The sequence below is a fragment of the Neoarius graeffei genome, chromosome 16 (assembly GCF_027579695.1).
Source record: "Neoarius graeffei isolate fNeoGra1 chromosome 16, fNeoGra1.pri, whole genome shotgun sequence".
Taxonomy (NCBI): Eukaryota; Metazoa; Chordata; class Actinopteri; order Siluriformes; family Ariidae; genus Neoarius; species Neoarius graeffei.
Genome location: NC_083584.1, coordinates 13022902 through 13038412, shown reverse-complemented (window position 1 = coordinate 13038412; position 15511 = coordinate 13022902). Strand labels below are relative to the sequence as shown.

Here is a 15511-nt window from a genome sequence, read left to right as displayed (position 1 = left end):
AAATTATTTTACAATTACTTTTTTGTTTTAAATTCTGTAAGAAAAGACCCAAGTTGTAATCCAGAATGTTTTACAGCTGCATGAGCTGCAAAAATCATGTATATAATGCCATTTTTTTTTTTTTGTGGCGCTATAATTTGCTACGTGTATGCTAGTTATTGCAATATTATTGCAATGTTATTGCATTTATAATACATCATTGATATTCAGCAGTAGTGGATTTTGTTCTTCAATAAAGTTATGTCTGTTTGCTGCATTGAATTGGTTCTTACTGCATTGATTTCAAGGTATTCCCTCCTGGGGTCCATACGGACCCCGCCTGGTAGTTTGTGTATGTAAAATTGGCTGGTAGGATGAAGGTTAACTTTGCGAGATTTCATCTCGTGCCCAGTTACACACTGATTTGTTGAACACCTATGTTGCTGCAAAGTGCATTCTCACTACATATTTGGTTTTCAGGTAGTTTGCAGGTACAGGCATTATCACATCTGCACATGTTTTAAAGAAATATTGGAGTAAAATAAAACTCTATAGAATCCCTATACATTTAAACCAATCATAGAGCAGAATCAAAGCAGAACAATGAACACACAGCACCTCACCATTGCATGTAAGTTCATGGCTTGCATTAAATTTTTCCCATCCTTTGCTGTTCACAAAACCTGGATTACACATGCAGTAATATGAGCCAAAGGTGTTGGTGCACTGAGCATTAACACCACAGATGTTGTTGTTCTCGCACTCATCGGTGTCTGGAAACAAGAGTAGATGTTTGAGAGAAGTTTCAGGATTATTAGCCAAAAATTGGTAAAGACATCATAGTTTTATATAATAATAATCTCCATATTCCATGAAGCATTTGCAGAAAAATTAGTGCTAAATTACAAAATAAATGCACTTGGTTGTTGTATAAACTGTTGTGTGGTAAAGGGTAATAGTTCACATGGCTGCTACTGTATTTTAAATAAAATAATCTGTAAAAACATCTGTTTCCTCATGCTCTTTCACAGTTTCAACCCCAATTTTATGCTCATGCCATCAGGGAAGGAAAATCCATCAATGTGGTGATAACCTGGTCATTCAGTACATTCAGGTCGTCAGCTGACTTCATTTTATTGCCCTATAACGTTGCTAAGCCTCGACCAGACCAACTGAAGCAATCCCAGATCTTCACACTGCCTCCAGAGGCTTGTACAGTGGACACTATACATGATGGGTACATCGCTTCATGCATTTCCCTTCTTACCCTGACACGCCCATCGCTCTGGTATCGAGAAAGTCTGGACTCATCAGACCACATGGCCTTTTTCCATTGCTCCAGAGCCCAATCTTTATGTTCCCTAGCAAACTGGAGCCTTTTCTTTGGATTAGCCTCACTAACAAGTGGTTTTCTTATGGTCACACAGCTCTTTATTCCCAGTTCTGTGAGTTTTTGTCGCATTGTAAGTGTGGAAATGCTCTTTCACAATAAAACATAGTTGTGAGGTTTACTGTCTTTTTTTTTTTTTAAACAATTTGACTTCAAGTCTTGAAGTGATCTCTGATCTTGGTCAGTAAAGATTTTTTTTCCGACCACATTTCTTCTGTGAAGCTGATGGTTCACCACTATCCTTCCAGATGTTAATAATGGGTTACAGCTCTTAACACAATTCCAGTCATTTCAGAAAATCTCCTTAGTTATTTCCTTTACTTGCTACAGGTCAATAATTTGACCTTCTGAAACACCGGAACATCTTTTCCACGACTACGGAATCTGTCTTCCGACATGTCTGTTTAAGAAATGAGAAGCTACTCACTGCATCAGTACGGGTTAAAAGAATTGTTGCCAGCTGAAACACATTAATCACTGCAGTAATTATCCAATCAAAGGCTCTTAAGTATTATTTAAATCCGAATGGTGACTTTTTTTTGGTCAAGCAATGTATACAAAAGTCTTTCACAAATATTTGCCGAACTGTCACAGTGATTCCTGTCGATTGGTTAGACATGAAAGTGAACTTAATATCTTCATTTCATATCATAAATTTACACCATACACCACTCATCTTGTTTGCTGCTTTTATCCTCCAAGTTCATTCACCCCCTCACCTTTGCATGTAACACTCTGGCTTGCATTAAACTGCTCCTTTCCGTTGCTGGCCACAAACCCAGAATGACACGTGCAGTAATAGGAACCAGCGATGTTACTGCAGTCAGCATTCGAGCCACAGATGGTTTTATTCTCTCTACATTCATTAATGTCTGAGAGAAAAAGGACAGAATCTGAGGTTCAGGTTTATCCTTAGTGCACCGTTAATACAGGAAACAAATCAGTGAATATTATAGACACACTGACCTCTGCAGGTTACACTTTCATCCGCAGTGAATTTAACTTTGCGTGAGTTTATCTGGTACCCCATTGCACACTGACAGTAGTAGCTGCCATTTGTGTTGGAGCAAATTGCATTCTCATCACATATTGGAGGTGCATAGTCACACTCATTCTCATCTGTGTTATAGGAAGTAGATCACATATGAAGAATAAATACATTCATTGTTGGATGAAGAAACTGACAAAAAAAATCCCTAGAAATTTCAGAAGCAAAAATGTAATTTATTCCTGTATTATTTCTAATATACAGAATAGAAAGTAAGTTTCAAAGAGTGTATTTAAAAAAAAAATAATGAATCAGTTGAGATTCGTCTGATTTCACGTGGGTCTGATAATAAATCAGTGAATCTAATGAAAGCTCGTGGGTGGCTGAGCACATTACTGTTTGCTGGACAAACTCTGTGTGCTAAAATTAAAAGGTAACAAATAACACAGATGACATCAGCTCAGTTTTAAAGAAGTAAAAACTGTTTAGGAAAAAAACGAATGGATGAAATTATGATGAAAAGTGAGCATTTAAAAAATCCTTCGAATATATATTAAAGGTTTGTCCATACCTACACAGTCTTCATGGTTAACCTCAAATCCTGGAGGACATTCTTTTCCAGCAGCATTGTTCAGTACGGCGAACAGAAGACCTGCAGGAAAAGATTTACCTTTAGTTCAGTTTACAACTGGGTGTCTGTGTTATTATTATTATTATTACGTCCTGGGTATGACTTTAAACTGCAACCAATGGTGAGTCTCGGATCCAGGAGGACTTGAGTATTGGGGAAAGTGGAGTTACCCCTTAATCACCATTGCTCCCAGGTCCACTCTGGCCGGGAGTGGTAGCACCTGCCTGGGTTCCAGCTGTGGGTTAAATAGTATATCACCAATGAGGCGCTGGCAGCAGGGTGCTTTTTGGTTCAATGTGGCAGATGAACCCAACAGGGTCAATGGTGCACCACCAGATGGCATGTGGAAGAGCCACTCAAATGGCCAAAGGATGGCATTACTCTGCAAGTTATTGGTCACTGTGGGGCAACTTCCATCCCCATCAGGTCTGTGGCACTTTTGTGTGCCACTTGGCATCAGGTCTGGAGGTCCAGAGAGACAACACGATGGGGGCACAACATCGTTTGTCTTACCTTACTGTGCAAGGTGCTTCATTAGGAAAGGAGAATAAGTCTGGTGCTTTCTGGTGCGGGCCTCGCAGCCCATGTGCATTTCTGCACATCCTAATGAAGCAGCTGATGATTATTATTATTATTAGTAGTAGTAGTAGTAGTAGTAGTGCCGTAGTAGCAGCCTACTCCTACTACTACTACTACTACTAATAATAATAATAATAATAATAATATCAAATTTTTTATAGAGCCCTTTTCCTACATGTATATCTCAACATATATGATAAATTAATGTAATAAAGAATAAAGAATTTCAAAATAATGAAATAAAAGTAAAATCAACTATAAATACCAAAACAGAGGAAGTATTTTTAAACGAGACTGTCAATGACGGCGTAGCTCATTCTGGCCCCATCTAGTCCAGAAGGAACGATCTAAAGTGGGCCACCTTGTGCAATAAATGTTGCGAGCTATATACACTATATACAAGCAATATATAGAAGCGATATCCACGCTAGGAATACCGACCTATTTGCCAGAAAGAATCCAAAATGGCAAGGAATTGCCCGAGAAGAAGCGATTTTTGTTGAACTGCTCATTCAGGCTTAATTAGTCCATAACTTCATTAATAATAATTGTAATGAATCAAATCTGGGTAGAAGTTATATGCACCCTAGGTACCCCTACCTTCATGCCAGAAAGAATCAAAGTCGGAGAAGAAGTGATTTGTGTGGAAACTGCTTGTTATAGTTTAATTACTCCATATCTTCATTATTAATTGCAATTATACAAATGTGGGTAGAAGCTATATGCACCCCTGGCTGACCTACATTCCTGCCAAAAAGAATACAAATCAGTGAAGAATTGAGAGAGAAGAAGCAATTTTCATAAGATGTAGACGACACCGGACGGACGACACATGATGGCATAAACTCATCGTCTGTCGGCCGGATGAGATAATAAATGACCAGAATAATCCTCCTGCAAATCTGTGCCACAGTTTTCTTTCCTGTTTTTACATCTATTTTTCCCCTCCTCCTACTACACACCAGTCTGTCACGGGTTGGGCTGAAGTGCCCTTAAGTAAGGTACCTAACCCCCAACTGTTCCCCGGGCACTGTAGCATAGCTGCCCACTGCTCTGTGTGTGTGTGTGTGTGTGTGTGTGTGTGTGTGTGTGTGTGTGCGCGCGCGCTCATTGCTCACTTGTGTGTGCATGTGTGTTCACTGCTTCAGATTGGTTAAATGCAGAGGAGACATTTCACTGTGCTTAAGTCTGTGCTTGAGTGTATGTGTGATAAATAAAAAGGCTTCTTGTTTCTTGATAGACTGGTACCAAAATTCAAAAAAGTGCTTATTTAAGGAGTTAAAGGCATTTTTGAGACAAAGTCGGCAAACAGTCTTATTTTGTCAATTTGGGTGTGCGGAATTCAAATCTGCAATATGCCGAGCTCTATCTGACCTCTGTTGACCTCTAGATGTCATTGAACTTTGGGCCTGTAAACGTCTCAGCTGAACCCAGTTTCTCAGCTTTCTAAGGAATGAAATGTACTAAAATGATTAATGAAGTTAGCAAATGGCCTTGTTTGTTAAATGTTTGGGTGCTGAATTCATTTTTCATTTGTAAAACGACATATGACCTCTGATAACCTCAAGGTCATTAAACTTGGCCTATAGGCCTATGCATTTAACGGCATTTTTAAACTGACTTTACTCCCCCAAAAAGAATATGAACAGACAAAAAACAAATAGAAAGGAACAAATACAACATTAAATGCCAGTCCATGTACATGTGACTTACTTTTCACAATGAGAATGCCTCGGCGATCACCTCACATAACATTGCATTACATTTAGCGGTTATTGTTTATACAAAGCTACTGAAAAAAGGACAGATTCAGCAGCATACAAAATGTGGGGGCGTACAGGGTATACAGGTTAATCAGGGTTAGTATATATGAGAGTTTTTTTCTTTGTTTGTTTTTTGTTTTGTTTTAAACGGGGTAAAGCCTTTACAAAAAACAAACAACAAAGAAAAAAACTCTCATATATCCTAACCCTGATTAGCCTGTATACCCTGTACGCCCCCACATTTTGTATGCTGCTGAATCTGTCCTTTTTTCAGTAGCTTTGTATAAACAATAACCGCTAAATGTAATGCAATGTTATGTAAGGTGATCGCCGAGGCATTCTCATTGTGAAAAGTAAGTCACATGTACATGGACTGGCATTTAATGTTGTATTTGTTCCTTTCTATTTGTTTTTTGTCTGTTCATATTCTTTTTGGGGGAGTAAAGTCAGTTTAAAAATGCCGTTAAATGCATATGCCTATAGGCCAAGTTTAATGACCTTGAGGTTATCAGAGGTCATATGTCGTTTTACAAATGAAAAATGAATTCAGCACCCAAACATTTAACAAACAAGGCCATTTGCTAACTTCGTTAATCATTTTAGTACATTTCATTCCTTAGAAAGCTGAGAAACTGGGTTCAGCTGAGACGTTTACAGGCCCAAAGTTCAATGACCTCTAGAGGTCAACAGAGGTCAGATAGAGCTCGGCATATTGCAGATTTGAATTCGGCACACCCAAATTGACAAAATAAGACTGTTTGCCGACTTTGTCTCAAAAATGCCTTTGGGTGTCACAATTCTGGATTTTGGTACCAGTCTATGAGTCTCCACTCAAAAATCATGAAGAGCATTTGAGTTTCTGTAAAGACCAAAAAGGTGATAAACAGAAACTTTTCTGGAGATTTTTTTTTTTGACAAGCACATAGTGAGAATTCAGACGACTCAGCTCAACTTTGTCACTCTTCCACATACACAGTATTCGGAATAATGAAATGTCGTTCTCAATGGACCAAGGTGCTTAGACAGTGCAAACAAGTTTCACAACAAAACAGTGAACATTAAACTTTAAATAATACAAGAGTTAAGCCAGGTGTGATGTGTGTGAGAATACCAGCTAATAGCCTAGTGGTTAGTGTGTCCGCCTCTCAATCGGGAGATCGGGAGTTCTACTCACGGTCGGGTCATACCAAAGACCATCATAAAAATGGTACCTACTGCTGTCTGGCAATACAGATGCGAGTGGGGAGTCAAACTCTTGCGGTTACCAGAGGACACCCCCACCCCACCCCGTAACCCTAGCTATGTAATAGGTGAGAGGCTGAGGGCTATGGAAATGGAGATTGGTGCTGCCAGATGGCATGGGAAGGATGTGTGTGTGAGAGGTAAAGTTGTAAGAATAAAAAATGCTTGTGCACAGTTGAAGTGGGTTAAATGTCTATTGTGCAGTTTGTGTATAGAATGTGTATGGTGTGGGATGGGGAGAAAGGTTGTTACGGGAGTGAGGTGTTGGGTGGCACCAGGGTGTTCAGGGCTCTGACAGTTTGAAGAAGCTGTTCTGGAACCTCGTCCCTGATGGCAGAGGGTCAAACAGACTTCACTCACTGTTAAACATCATAGTAAATGTCTCCTTACAGAAAACTTTGCCATATTTTCATCATACAGTGGTTACTATAGAAATGTTAGACCCTATTAGCAGATTATGAGCACAAGACAATAAACCTGTTATTTGCCTTGCAGCCAGGATCACTAGGCTCATCTTCTGACCAGAATCGAGAATTCAATAGTGGCATGGTATTAAAAAAAACAGGATTATTTCTGTTTTACATACAATAAGATACAATACAGTTTTGATCTGCTTTATGGAGTCAAAATTCATAAGTATTTTTTTTTTCATTCTGAGCATTGAACTCTTCAATATTTACAATTCAAACCACTTTTAGGAGAAAACTTCTCCAAAATCATAAATCAATTTCAGCAAAATCATATGATAGCAGATTCAGATGTATCGTCCAATACTGAATTGATGCTTTAAGCATCAAATTATGATTCTTATTCTGTAGAAACCTGAGATTTATACCCCTAACCCTATTATTATTATTATTATTATTATTATTCATCTCATTATCTCTAGTCGCTTTATCCTGTTCTACAGGGTCGCAGGCAAGCTGGAGCCTATCCCAGCTGACTACGGGCGAAAGGCAGGGTACACCCTGGACAAGTCGCCAGGTCATCACAGGGCCGACACATAGACACACAACCATTCACACTCACATTCACACCTACGGTCAATTTAGAGTCACCAGTTAACCTAACCTGCATGTCTTTGGACTGTGGGGGAAACCGGAGCACCCGGAGGAAACCCACGCGGACACGGAGAGAACATGCAAACTCCACACAGAAAGGCCCTCGCCGGCCACGGGGCTCGAACCCGGACCTTCTTGCTGTGAGGCGACAGCGCTAACCACTACACCACCGTGCCACCATTATTATTATTAGTAGTAGTAGTAGTGGTAGTATTGACCTTATGGGGCTCATCATGAACCAAAAAATGGTCAGCTCTTATTTAATCTTTATTTATTTATTTATTTATTTATTGTAAGTGTTTCATCATTAAGTCGTCCTCAGACTTAATGATGAAACACTTATAATAAATAAATAAGTGTTTGGTTGTTAGTAAGATCATTTAAGCTATGCTTAATTCAGGTTCGGGTAGTAATGATTTGATCAGCACTTGGTTGTAAATTTAGCCCAACATACATTTTTCTAACCTTTCACCCTTACCATAGACCTTTACACAGTGAAAGTACAATCTTTTCTTTTTAAGAAAAAAAGCACAACACATCTGACCTGTGACTTACTAATGCACTTACTCAGAGATGACAAGGCTAAAAACTACTATATAGATAAGTTCAGCTCCATGCAGATGTATTTTTAAAGAGATATACAGACTACACTGTTTACATTAGATTTTTAATGGATCGCATTAAAACTTTCATCTGATGTGTCACTTCTGCTTCTCTTCACCTCTCTTCTTTAGAAATTTACCCTTGATTAAGCCAGTAAATTTAACCAGAAACTTCACCACAACCACTTCCTCTCTTTGTGTGTGTGTGTGTGTGTGTGTGTGTGTGTGTGTGTGAGAGAGAGAAACCCCAAAAACCGAGAAGATGATATCACTTAATGTCAGTTAAACCATTTGAGTCTGTAGTACTGCAGGAGCAAAATCAAGGTTTGTTTAATACAGCTACGAGGTTTATTAGCATGACACAATCATGAGATGTTTTTTCGAATGCACTGATCCCAGAAGGAGAAAATGCATGAAAATAAACGAGGCCAAATTTTTTTATTAGAAGGAAAAAAGATAAATGCAGGTTTATTCTCCATGAAAAAGTGAGTTATGAAGGTTTGTGAAAAACACACACACAAATAAATACATGAACATTTCAGGTGTCCTCTTAATTAGATTACCTGAATGATTTAAGGGACTCAGAGCTAAATACAGAGCATCAAGACAGTGATTTTCCCCCTTTATTTAATAAAAACTGTAGTTATCTCATCTCATCATCTCTAGCCGCTTTATCCTGTTCTACAGGGTCGCAGGCAAGCTGGAGCCTATCCCAGCTGACTACGGGCGAAAGGCGGGGTACACCCTGGACAAGTCGCCAGGTCATCACAGGGCTGACACATAGACACAGACAACCATTCACACTCACATCTACGGTCAATTTAGAGTCACCAGTTAACCTAACCTGCATGTCTTTGGACTGTGGGGGAAACCGGAGCACCCGGAGGAAACCCACGTGGAGAACATGCAAACTCCGCACAGAAAGGCCCTCGCCGGCCACGGGGCTCGAACCCGGACCTTCTTGCTGTGAGGCGACAGTGCTAACCACTACACCACTGTGCCGCCAACTGTAGTTATATTGAAGTTATAATTATTTCAGGGACACGGGAAGGTATTTTTATGATGGGTGCTGGAATTTTAAGCTCCATATATGTGACATCTGCTCGGAAATTATGCGCTATACTTGGTCATTTTGGTAATTTGATAAAGCTCTTGAATTTTTATTTTATTTTCTCTTTTATGACACCATGGAGGTGATTTTGACTTGAGATTTCGATCTAATTGACTTCAACATTGCAAGTCGACCACAATATCCAATGTTAAACACGACAGGTTAATGTTGGTCTAAAACAAAAAACATAGATTGTCGAATAAATATTGTTAATATAATATACAGTACAGGCAAATTATTTTGCAGGTTAGATTTCTTGTGCCCGATTTCTATCATAATTTCTCTCGCCTGCTGTGAAACACTTTGTGAAGCTGCATTACACATATGAAAGATGTTAATATTGGTTAATAATGGAATGTCCATTGTCTATTTTGTGTATGGTGTGGGATGGGCAGGCAGGTTGTTACGGGAGTGAGGTGTTGGGTGGCACCAGGGTGTTCAGGGCTCTGACAGTTTGAAGAAACTGTTCTGGAACCTCGTCCCTGATGGCAGAGGGTCAAACAGACTGTGGGAAGGGTGAGAGGGATCCTTCACAATGGCAGAGGTTCTGCATACACAGCGTGCCTGGAAGATGACTTCGAGTGAGACCTCTATAATCCTCTCAACGCGTTAGAGGGTATTGCGTTCCAGTGTTTTGCATTTCCCAAAGCACACAGTGATGCAGGTGGCTAGGACGCTCTCCAAGGTTCCTCTGTAAAAGGTTGTGAGGATGGGCGCTGGAAGGCTGGCTCTCTTCAACCTCTGCTAGAAGTGAAGACGCTGTCGTGCCTTCTTCACAGCGGAGTTGGTGTTAATGGACCGAGTGAGGTCATCAGAAATGTGCACCCCAAGAAACTTGGTGCTTCTGACTCTCTACTACAGAGCCACTGATAAGCAAGGGAGGTGGTCAGCCAACCCTCTTTAGCAATCAACAACAATCTCTTTTGTTTTGTCTACATTAAGAAACAGATTGTTGTTGTCTATTAGAGCTTGTACAGTGCCTTGCAAAAGTATTCACACCCCACCCCGGCTTTTTACCTATTTTGTTACATTACAACCTGTAATTAAATTTTTTTTTAAAATCTGAATTTTATGTAATGAATCTGCACAAAATAGTCTAAGTTGGTGAAGTGAAATGAGAAAAAAATATATTTAAAAAAATTTTAATAAAAAACTGAAAATTGCCACGTGCATATGTATTCACCCCCTTTGCTATGAAGCCCCTAAAAAGTTCTGGTGCAACCAATTACCTTGAGAAGTCACATAATTAGTGAAATAAAGTACACCTGTGTGCAATCTAAGTGTCATATGATCTGTCAGTATATATCCACCTTTTCTGAAAGGCCCCAGAGGCTGCAACAGCACTAAGCAAGAGGCACCACTAACTAAACAACACCATGAAGACTAAGGAGTGCTCCAAACAAGTCAGGGACAAAGTTGTTGAGAAGTACAAGTCAGGGTTGGGTTATAAAAAAATATCCAAATCTTTGATGATACCCCGGAGCACCATCAAATCCATCATCATCAAATGGAAAGAACACAACAAACCTGCCAAGAGATGGCCACCCACCACAACTCACGGACCAGGCAAGGAGGGCATTAATCAGAGAGACAGCACAGAGACCAAAGGTAACCCTGAAGGAGCTGCAAAGTTCCACAGCAGAGACTGGAGTATCTGTACTTTTAATACTTAAGTATTTTTAAAAGCAAGTACTTCAGCACTTTAACTTAAGTCAAAATTTGACTGTACAACTTTCACTTGTATCGGAGTAACATTTGACTAGTGGGATCTGTACTTTGACTTAAGTAATGAAGTTGGGTACTTTGTCCACCTCTGAGCCAAAGCAACTTGCAGCTATTCAGTCAGTTAGGTTCAATGCCCAAACCAATAATCACATCATCAGTTTTTCTTTGGCTAATTAGACAAGGTACGCCACCACTCTTGCCAGAGCAGTTGGGGCTTAGGTGCCTTGCTCAAGGGCACTTAAGCCAATCCTGCTAGTCCAGGGAATCAAACCAGCAACCTTTTGGTCCCAAAGCTGTTTCTCTAACCATTAGGCCATGGCTTCCCCTAATATTTTAAAATTAAAAATAATTGCTGCAAAACGTGGCTCTACAAAGTACTGACATTAGGGGGTGAATAGTTGTGCACACTGAAGTTTTGCTATTAACCCCGCCGACAGTAGTCGGAGGGGTTATTATTTTCACCTGCGTCAGTGCGTGTGTGTGTGTGTGTGTATCTGTCTGTGTGTCTGCAAGATATCTCAAGAACCAATGGATCGATTTGGACCAAATTTTGTACGTGTTGCCAATCACCCAGGAAGGAAACCATTAAATTTTGGAGGTCAAAGGTCAAGGTCATGGCAGAACTTCGAAATTTTCGCCCAATGTATTTTAATAGGGAAAAGGCGGGGTTTGCACTCGTTAGAGTGTCCCTGTCTAGTTTTGTCCTATTTGTTGTTTGCTTCACAATAAAAAAAAATTCACATCTTTAAAGTTGTAGGAATGTTCTGTAAATGAAATGATACAAACCCTCAAACAATCCATTTTAAGGCACGCCCACCACGGCTCCTTGGGGCCATGACCACCACGGGCTCCCATGGGGTGAGGTGCCCGCAGCAGTGGTATGTTTTATTTTGTAGGTGTTTTTAGTAAAGGGGTGATCAAGAAAGCAATTACTCATACTTAAAGCTTGAAATGCTTTATTGCCAATGCTGTAAAAATGTATAATGTACAGGTGGGCAACAATGAACTTTTAAAATATAATCTAAATATATTGAGAACTTAATATCACTGTAAATGTAAGTGCATAACTGTTCTTGGTGTAGGGACTCTCTTTGTGAACCTTGGGGACATTTTTACTTGGAGAGGAAAAAAGAGAACAAAAAACAACAAAAACACAACAAACATGTATGTCTGCTTATTGAAGAATGCAGAAAACAAGAAAGCGCAAAACATTACTCCTTCCCTCAACAGTCCTGAGTTCATCAGGAACTGTTGTGTTTCTCTTGTCTGTGGAGTAGACCAGATTTAAACAGTCAACAGATTTCCCTCACTTCTTTTTCCAAGTGTACTTCTTGTTACTCCTTGCTGCACTGAGTAACTCTTTGCCTTTCAAAGCGCTGTTGCAAAACTCGGGTTTTTTGAGCAGCGCCGGTGTTAGTGTTGATATGTGTGAGACAGACGTGTATTGGACATTTATGAAAATACGGAACAAATCGCGTCCCGTATCGGTTCAATACGGGACACAAGATTTAATTGCCAAATAAAGGACGATTCTGTATTTCACGGGATGGGTGGCAACCCTAGTTGTGAGGCAACAAAACCCGAAAAATGCCAAGGGGGTTAAATATTTTTGCAAGGCACTGTAGTGCATTAGCACTGACAATTAAAAAAAAAAATATATATATATATATATATATATATATATATATATATATATATATATATATATATATATATATATATAATTAGTGCTGGGCGGCACAGTGGTGTAGTGGTTAGCGTTGTCGCCTCACAGCAAGAAGGTCCGGGTTCGAACCCCATGGCCGGCGAGGGCCTTTCTGTGCGGAGTTTGCATGTTCTCCCCGTGTCCGCGTGGGTTTCCTCCGGGTGCTCCAGTTTCCCCCACAGTCCAAAGACATGCAGGTTAGGTTAACTGGTGACTCTAAATTGACCGTAGGTGTGAATGTGAGTGTGAATGGTTGTCTGTGTCTGTGTGTCAGCCCTGTGATGACCTGGCGACTTGTCCAGGGTGTACCCCGCCTTTCGCCCGTAGTCAGCTGGGATAGGCTCCAGCTTGCCTGCGACCCTGTAGAAGGATAAAGCGGCTACAGATAATGAGATGAGATGAGATGAGATATATTAGTGCTGTCAAGCAATTAAAATATTTAATCGCAATTAATGTCGCGACTGTCATAGTTAACTCGTGATTAATCGCAATTTAATCGCACATTTTTGTCACATGAAAAACCATTGTAATTCTCTTATCAGCATAAAAAAGTGAATGGGCTTGCTTTGTACCAATGGTTTTTTTTTTTTTTTTTTTTTTTTTTTTTATTGCAGAGCATAACACTACGGAGCCGTAGAGGGGACATGGTGAATAAAAAAATAAAGCGTGGGAACGACTTATAAGGCGTGTGCACGAGATATTAATGCGCGCGCACAAGTTATAACCCGTGCGCACGTTTTGCGTTAAGGCGTGCGCTCGGGTAATTAAAAGTGAGGGGACGAGTTACTACGGCTCCGTATAACACGTCTTGTCACAGCCACTGCAAAGTCGGGCTGGAGCCGCCGATGGGAAAACGAAACCTAAGCCGAGCACCGTGGCTCTTCGTCCCGAAGCGCGGCAGCGCGAGCTGCCCACGCTGGTTCTTTGGGGGGAGGGCAGAGGACTCTGGCTGTGCGGGGCGGGGCATTACAGTCTAGCTGCTATCGTTTTTCTAAGCAAAGTCTCTGTTCTATTCAAAGTTCCTGGCAGTTTCAAAAGCTTATGAAAAACCTACATCATGTCACAGAGCGTTAATCTCACGATAAAAAAATTATTGCCATTAAAATTGAGTCAAGTTAACGCGATAATAACGCGACATTTTGACAGCACTAATATATATATATATATATATATATATATATATATATATATATATATCTCTGTCCAGATGTGGGTTCTTAATTAGTATAATCCTTGAATTCTCACATAATCTGTGCTATGAGAGTTGAAAAGTTCATTATAGATAACAGTATCACCTGCAAACATCTCATCTCATTCATTCATCTCATTATCTGTAGCCTCTTTATCCTGTTCTACAGGGTCGCAGGCAAGCTGGAGCCTATCCCAGCTGACTACAGGCGAAAGGCGGGGTACACCCTGGACAAGTCGCCAGGTCATCACAGGGCTGACACATAGACACAGACAACCATTCACACTCACATTCACACCTACGGTCAATTTAGAGTCACCAGTTAACCTAACCTGCATGTCTTTGGACTGTGGGGGAAACCGGAGCACCCGGAGGAAACCCACGCGGACACGGGGAGAACATGCAAACTCCGCACAGAAAGGCCCTCGCCGGCCCCAGGGCTCGAACCCAGGACCTTCTTGCTGTGAGGCAACAGCGCTAACCACTACACCACCGTGCCGCCCACCTGCAAACACCTCAGTGTAAAATGATTTAAAAAAAAAAAAGCTGTGATAAGACAGAAGCACAAAGAACTAGATGTGACTCACCCAAAAACAGGAAATATGAACAGCTCATGGTCTCTTTCTCGATCTTTACTGATGCCCTGTTGTAGAAACACTCAGTTTTATATAAGCACTGAAAGGTGGCCGAGTCCTGCCCCCTCGGGGGTGAAGTAATTCTACAAGGGTGTGGTGATGTGAGGCTCACAGGTAAGTAAAATGATTGAAATACAGTGTCTTGCAAAAGTATTCATCCCCCTTGGTGTTTAGATTAGATTAGGTAGAACTTTATTGATCCCTTTGGGAGGGTTCCCTCGGGGAAATTAAAATACCAGCAGCATCATTACAGGATAAACAGAGAATAGAAAATAGAGAACTTCTAGATAAATTAAAGTACTTACATATACAAATATAAAAAAGAATAAGATATGGGAAAATAAATTATATATTAGTCCAGCAGGAGAGGGATTGCACATTGCACATTGTCTAGTATTGCTTTTAGTCAGGCTAGGCTACTGCTCCTTCCCATCCTCTGTCCTCCTGTTACCCCCCCCCCCCAGAGAGGAGTTGTACAGTCTGATGGCGCGAGGGACAAAGGAGTTTCTAAGTCTGTTCGTCCTGCACTTGGGAAGGAGCATTCTGTCATTGAACAGGCTCCTCTGGTTGCTGATGACGTTGTGCAGAGGGTGACTGGCATTGTCCATGATGTTCAGTAGTTTGTCCATAGTCCTCTTCTCTGCCACCGTCACCAGAGAGTCCAGCTTCATGCCAACCACAGAGCCGGCCTGCCTGATCAGTTTGTCCAGGACACTGGTGACCATGGACTGATAGAACATCCACAGAAGTTTCCTGCAGATGTTAAAGGACCTCTGCCTCGTCAGGAAGTATAGCCTGCTCTGTCCCTTCCTGTACAAGTGGTTGGTGTTGCAAGTCCAGTCCAGCTTGCTGTCCAGCCACAGCCCGAGGTACTTGTAGGAATCCACAGCCTCCACCTCGACTCCCTCGAT

At 40.8% G+C, this 15511-nt stretch overlaps 1 protein-coding gene across 2 annotated transcripts in view; it reads right to left on the bottom strand.

The window, feature by feature from the left end:
* Window positions 1-14608, bottom strand: part of LOC132900433 (adhesion G protein-coupled receptor E1-like) — a 40429-nt gene extending 25821 nt beyond the window's left edge. For both annotated transcript variants that reach the window (XM_060942525.1, XM_060942526.1), the window contains exons 1-5: window positions 14553-14608; window positions 2929-3009; window positions 2336-2488; window positions 2089-2241; window positions 603-752 (exon numbers count right to left, since the gene is read on the bottom strand). In XM_060942525.1, coding sequence (XP_060798508.1) covers window positions 603-752; window positions 2089-2241; window positions 2336-2488; window positions 2929-3009; window positions 14553-14580 — 565 coding nt within the window. In that variant the 5' untranslated portion in view covers window positions 14581-14608. The remainder of the gene's footprint in view (window positions 1-602; window positions 753-2088; window positions 2242-2335; window positions 2489-2928; window positions 3010-14552) is intronic.
* Window positions 14609-15511: the final 903 nt, after the last annotated feature.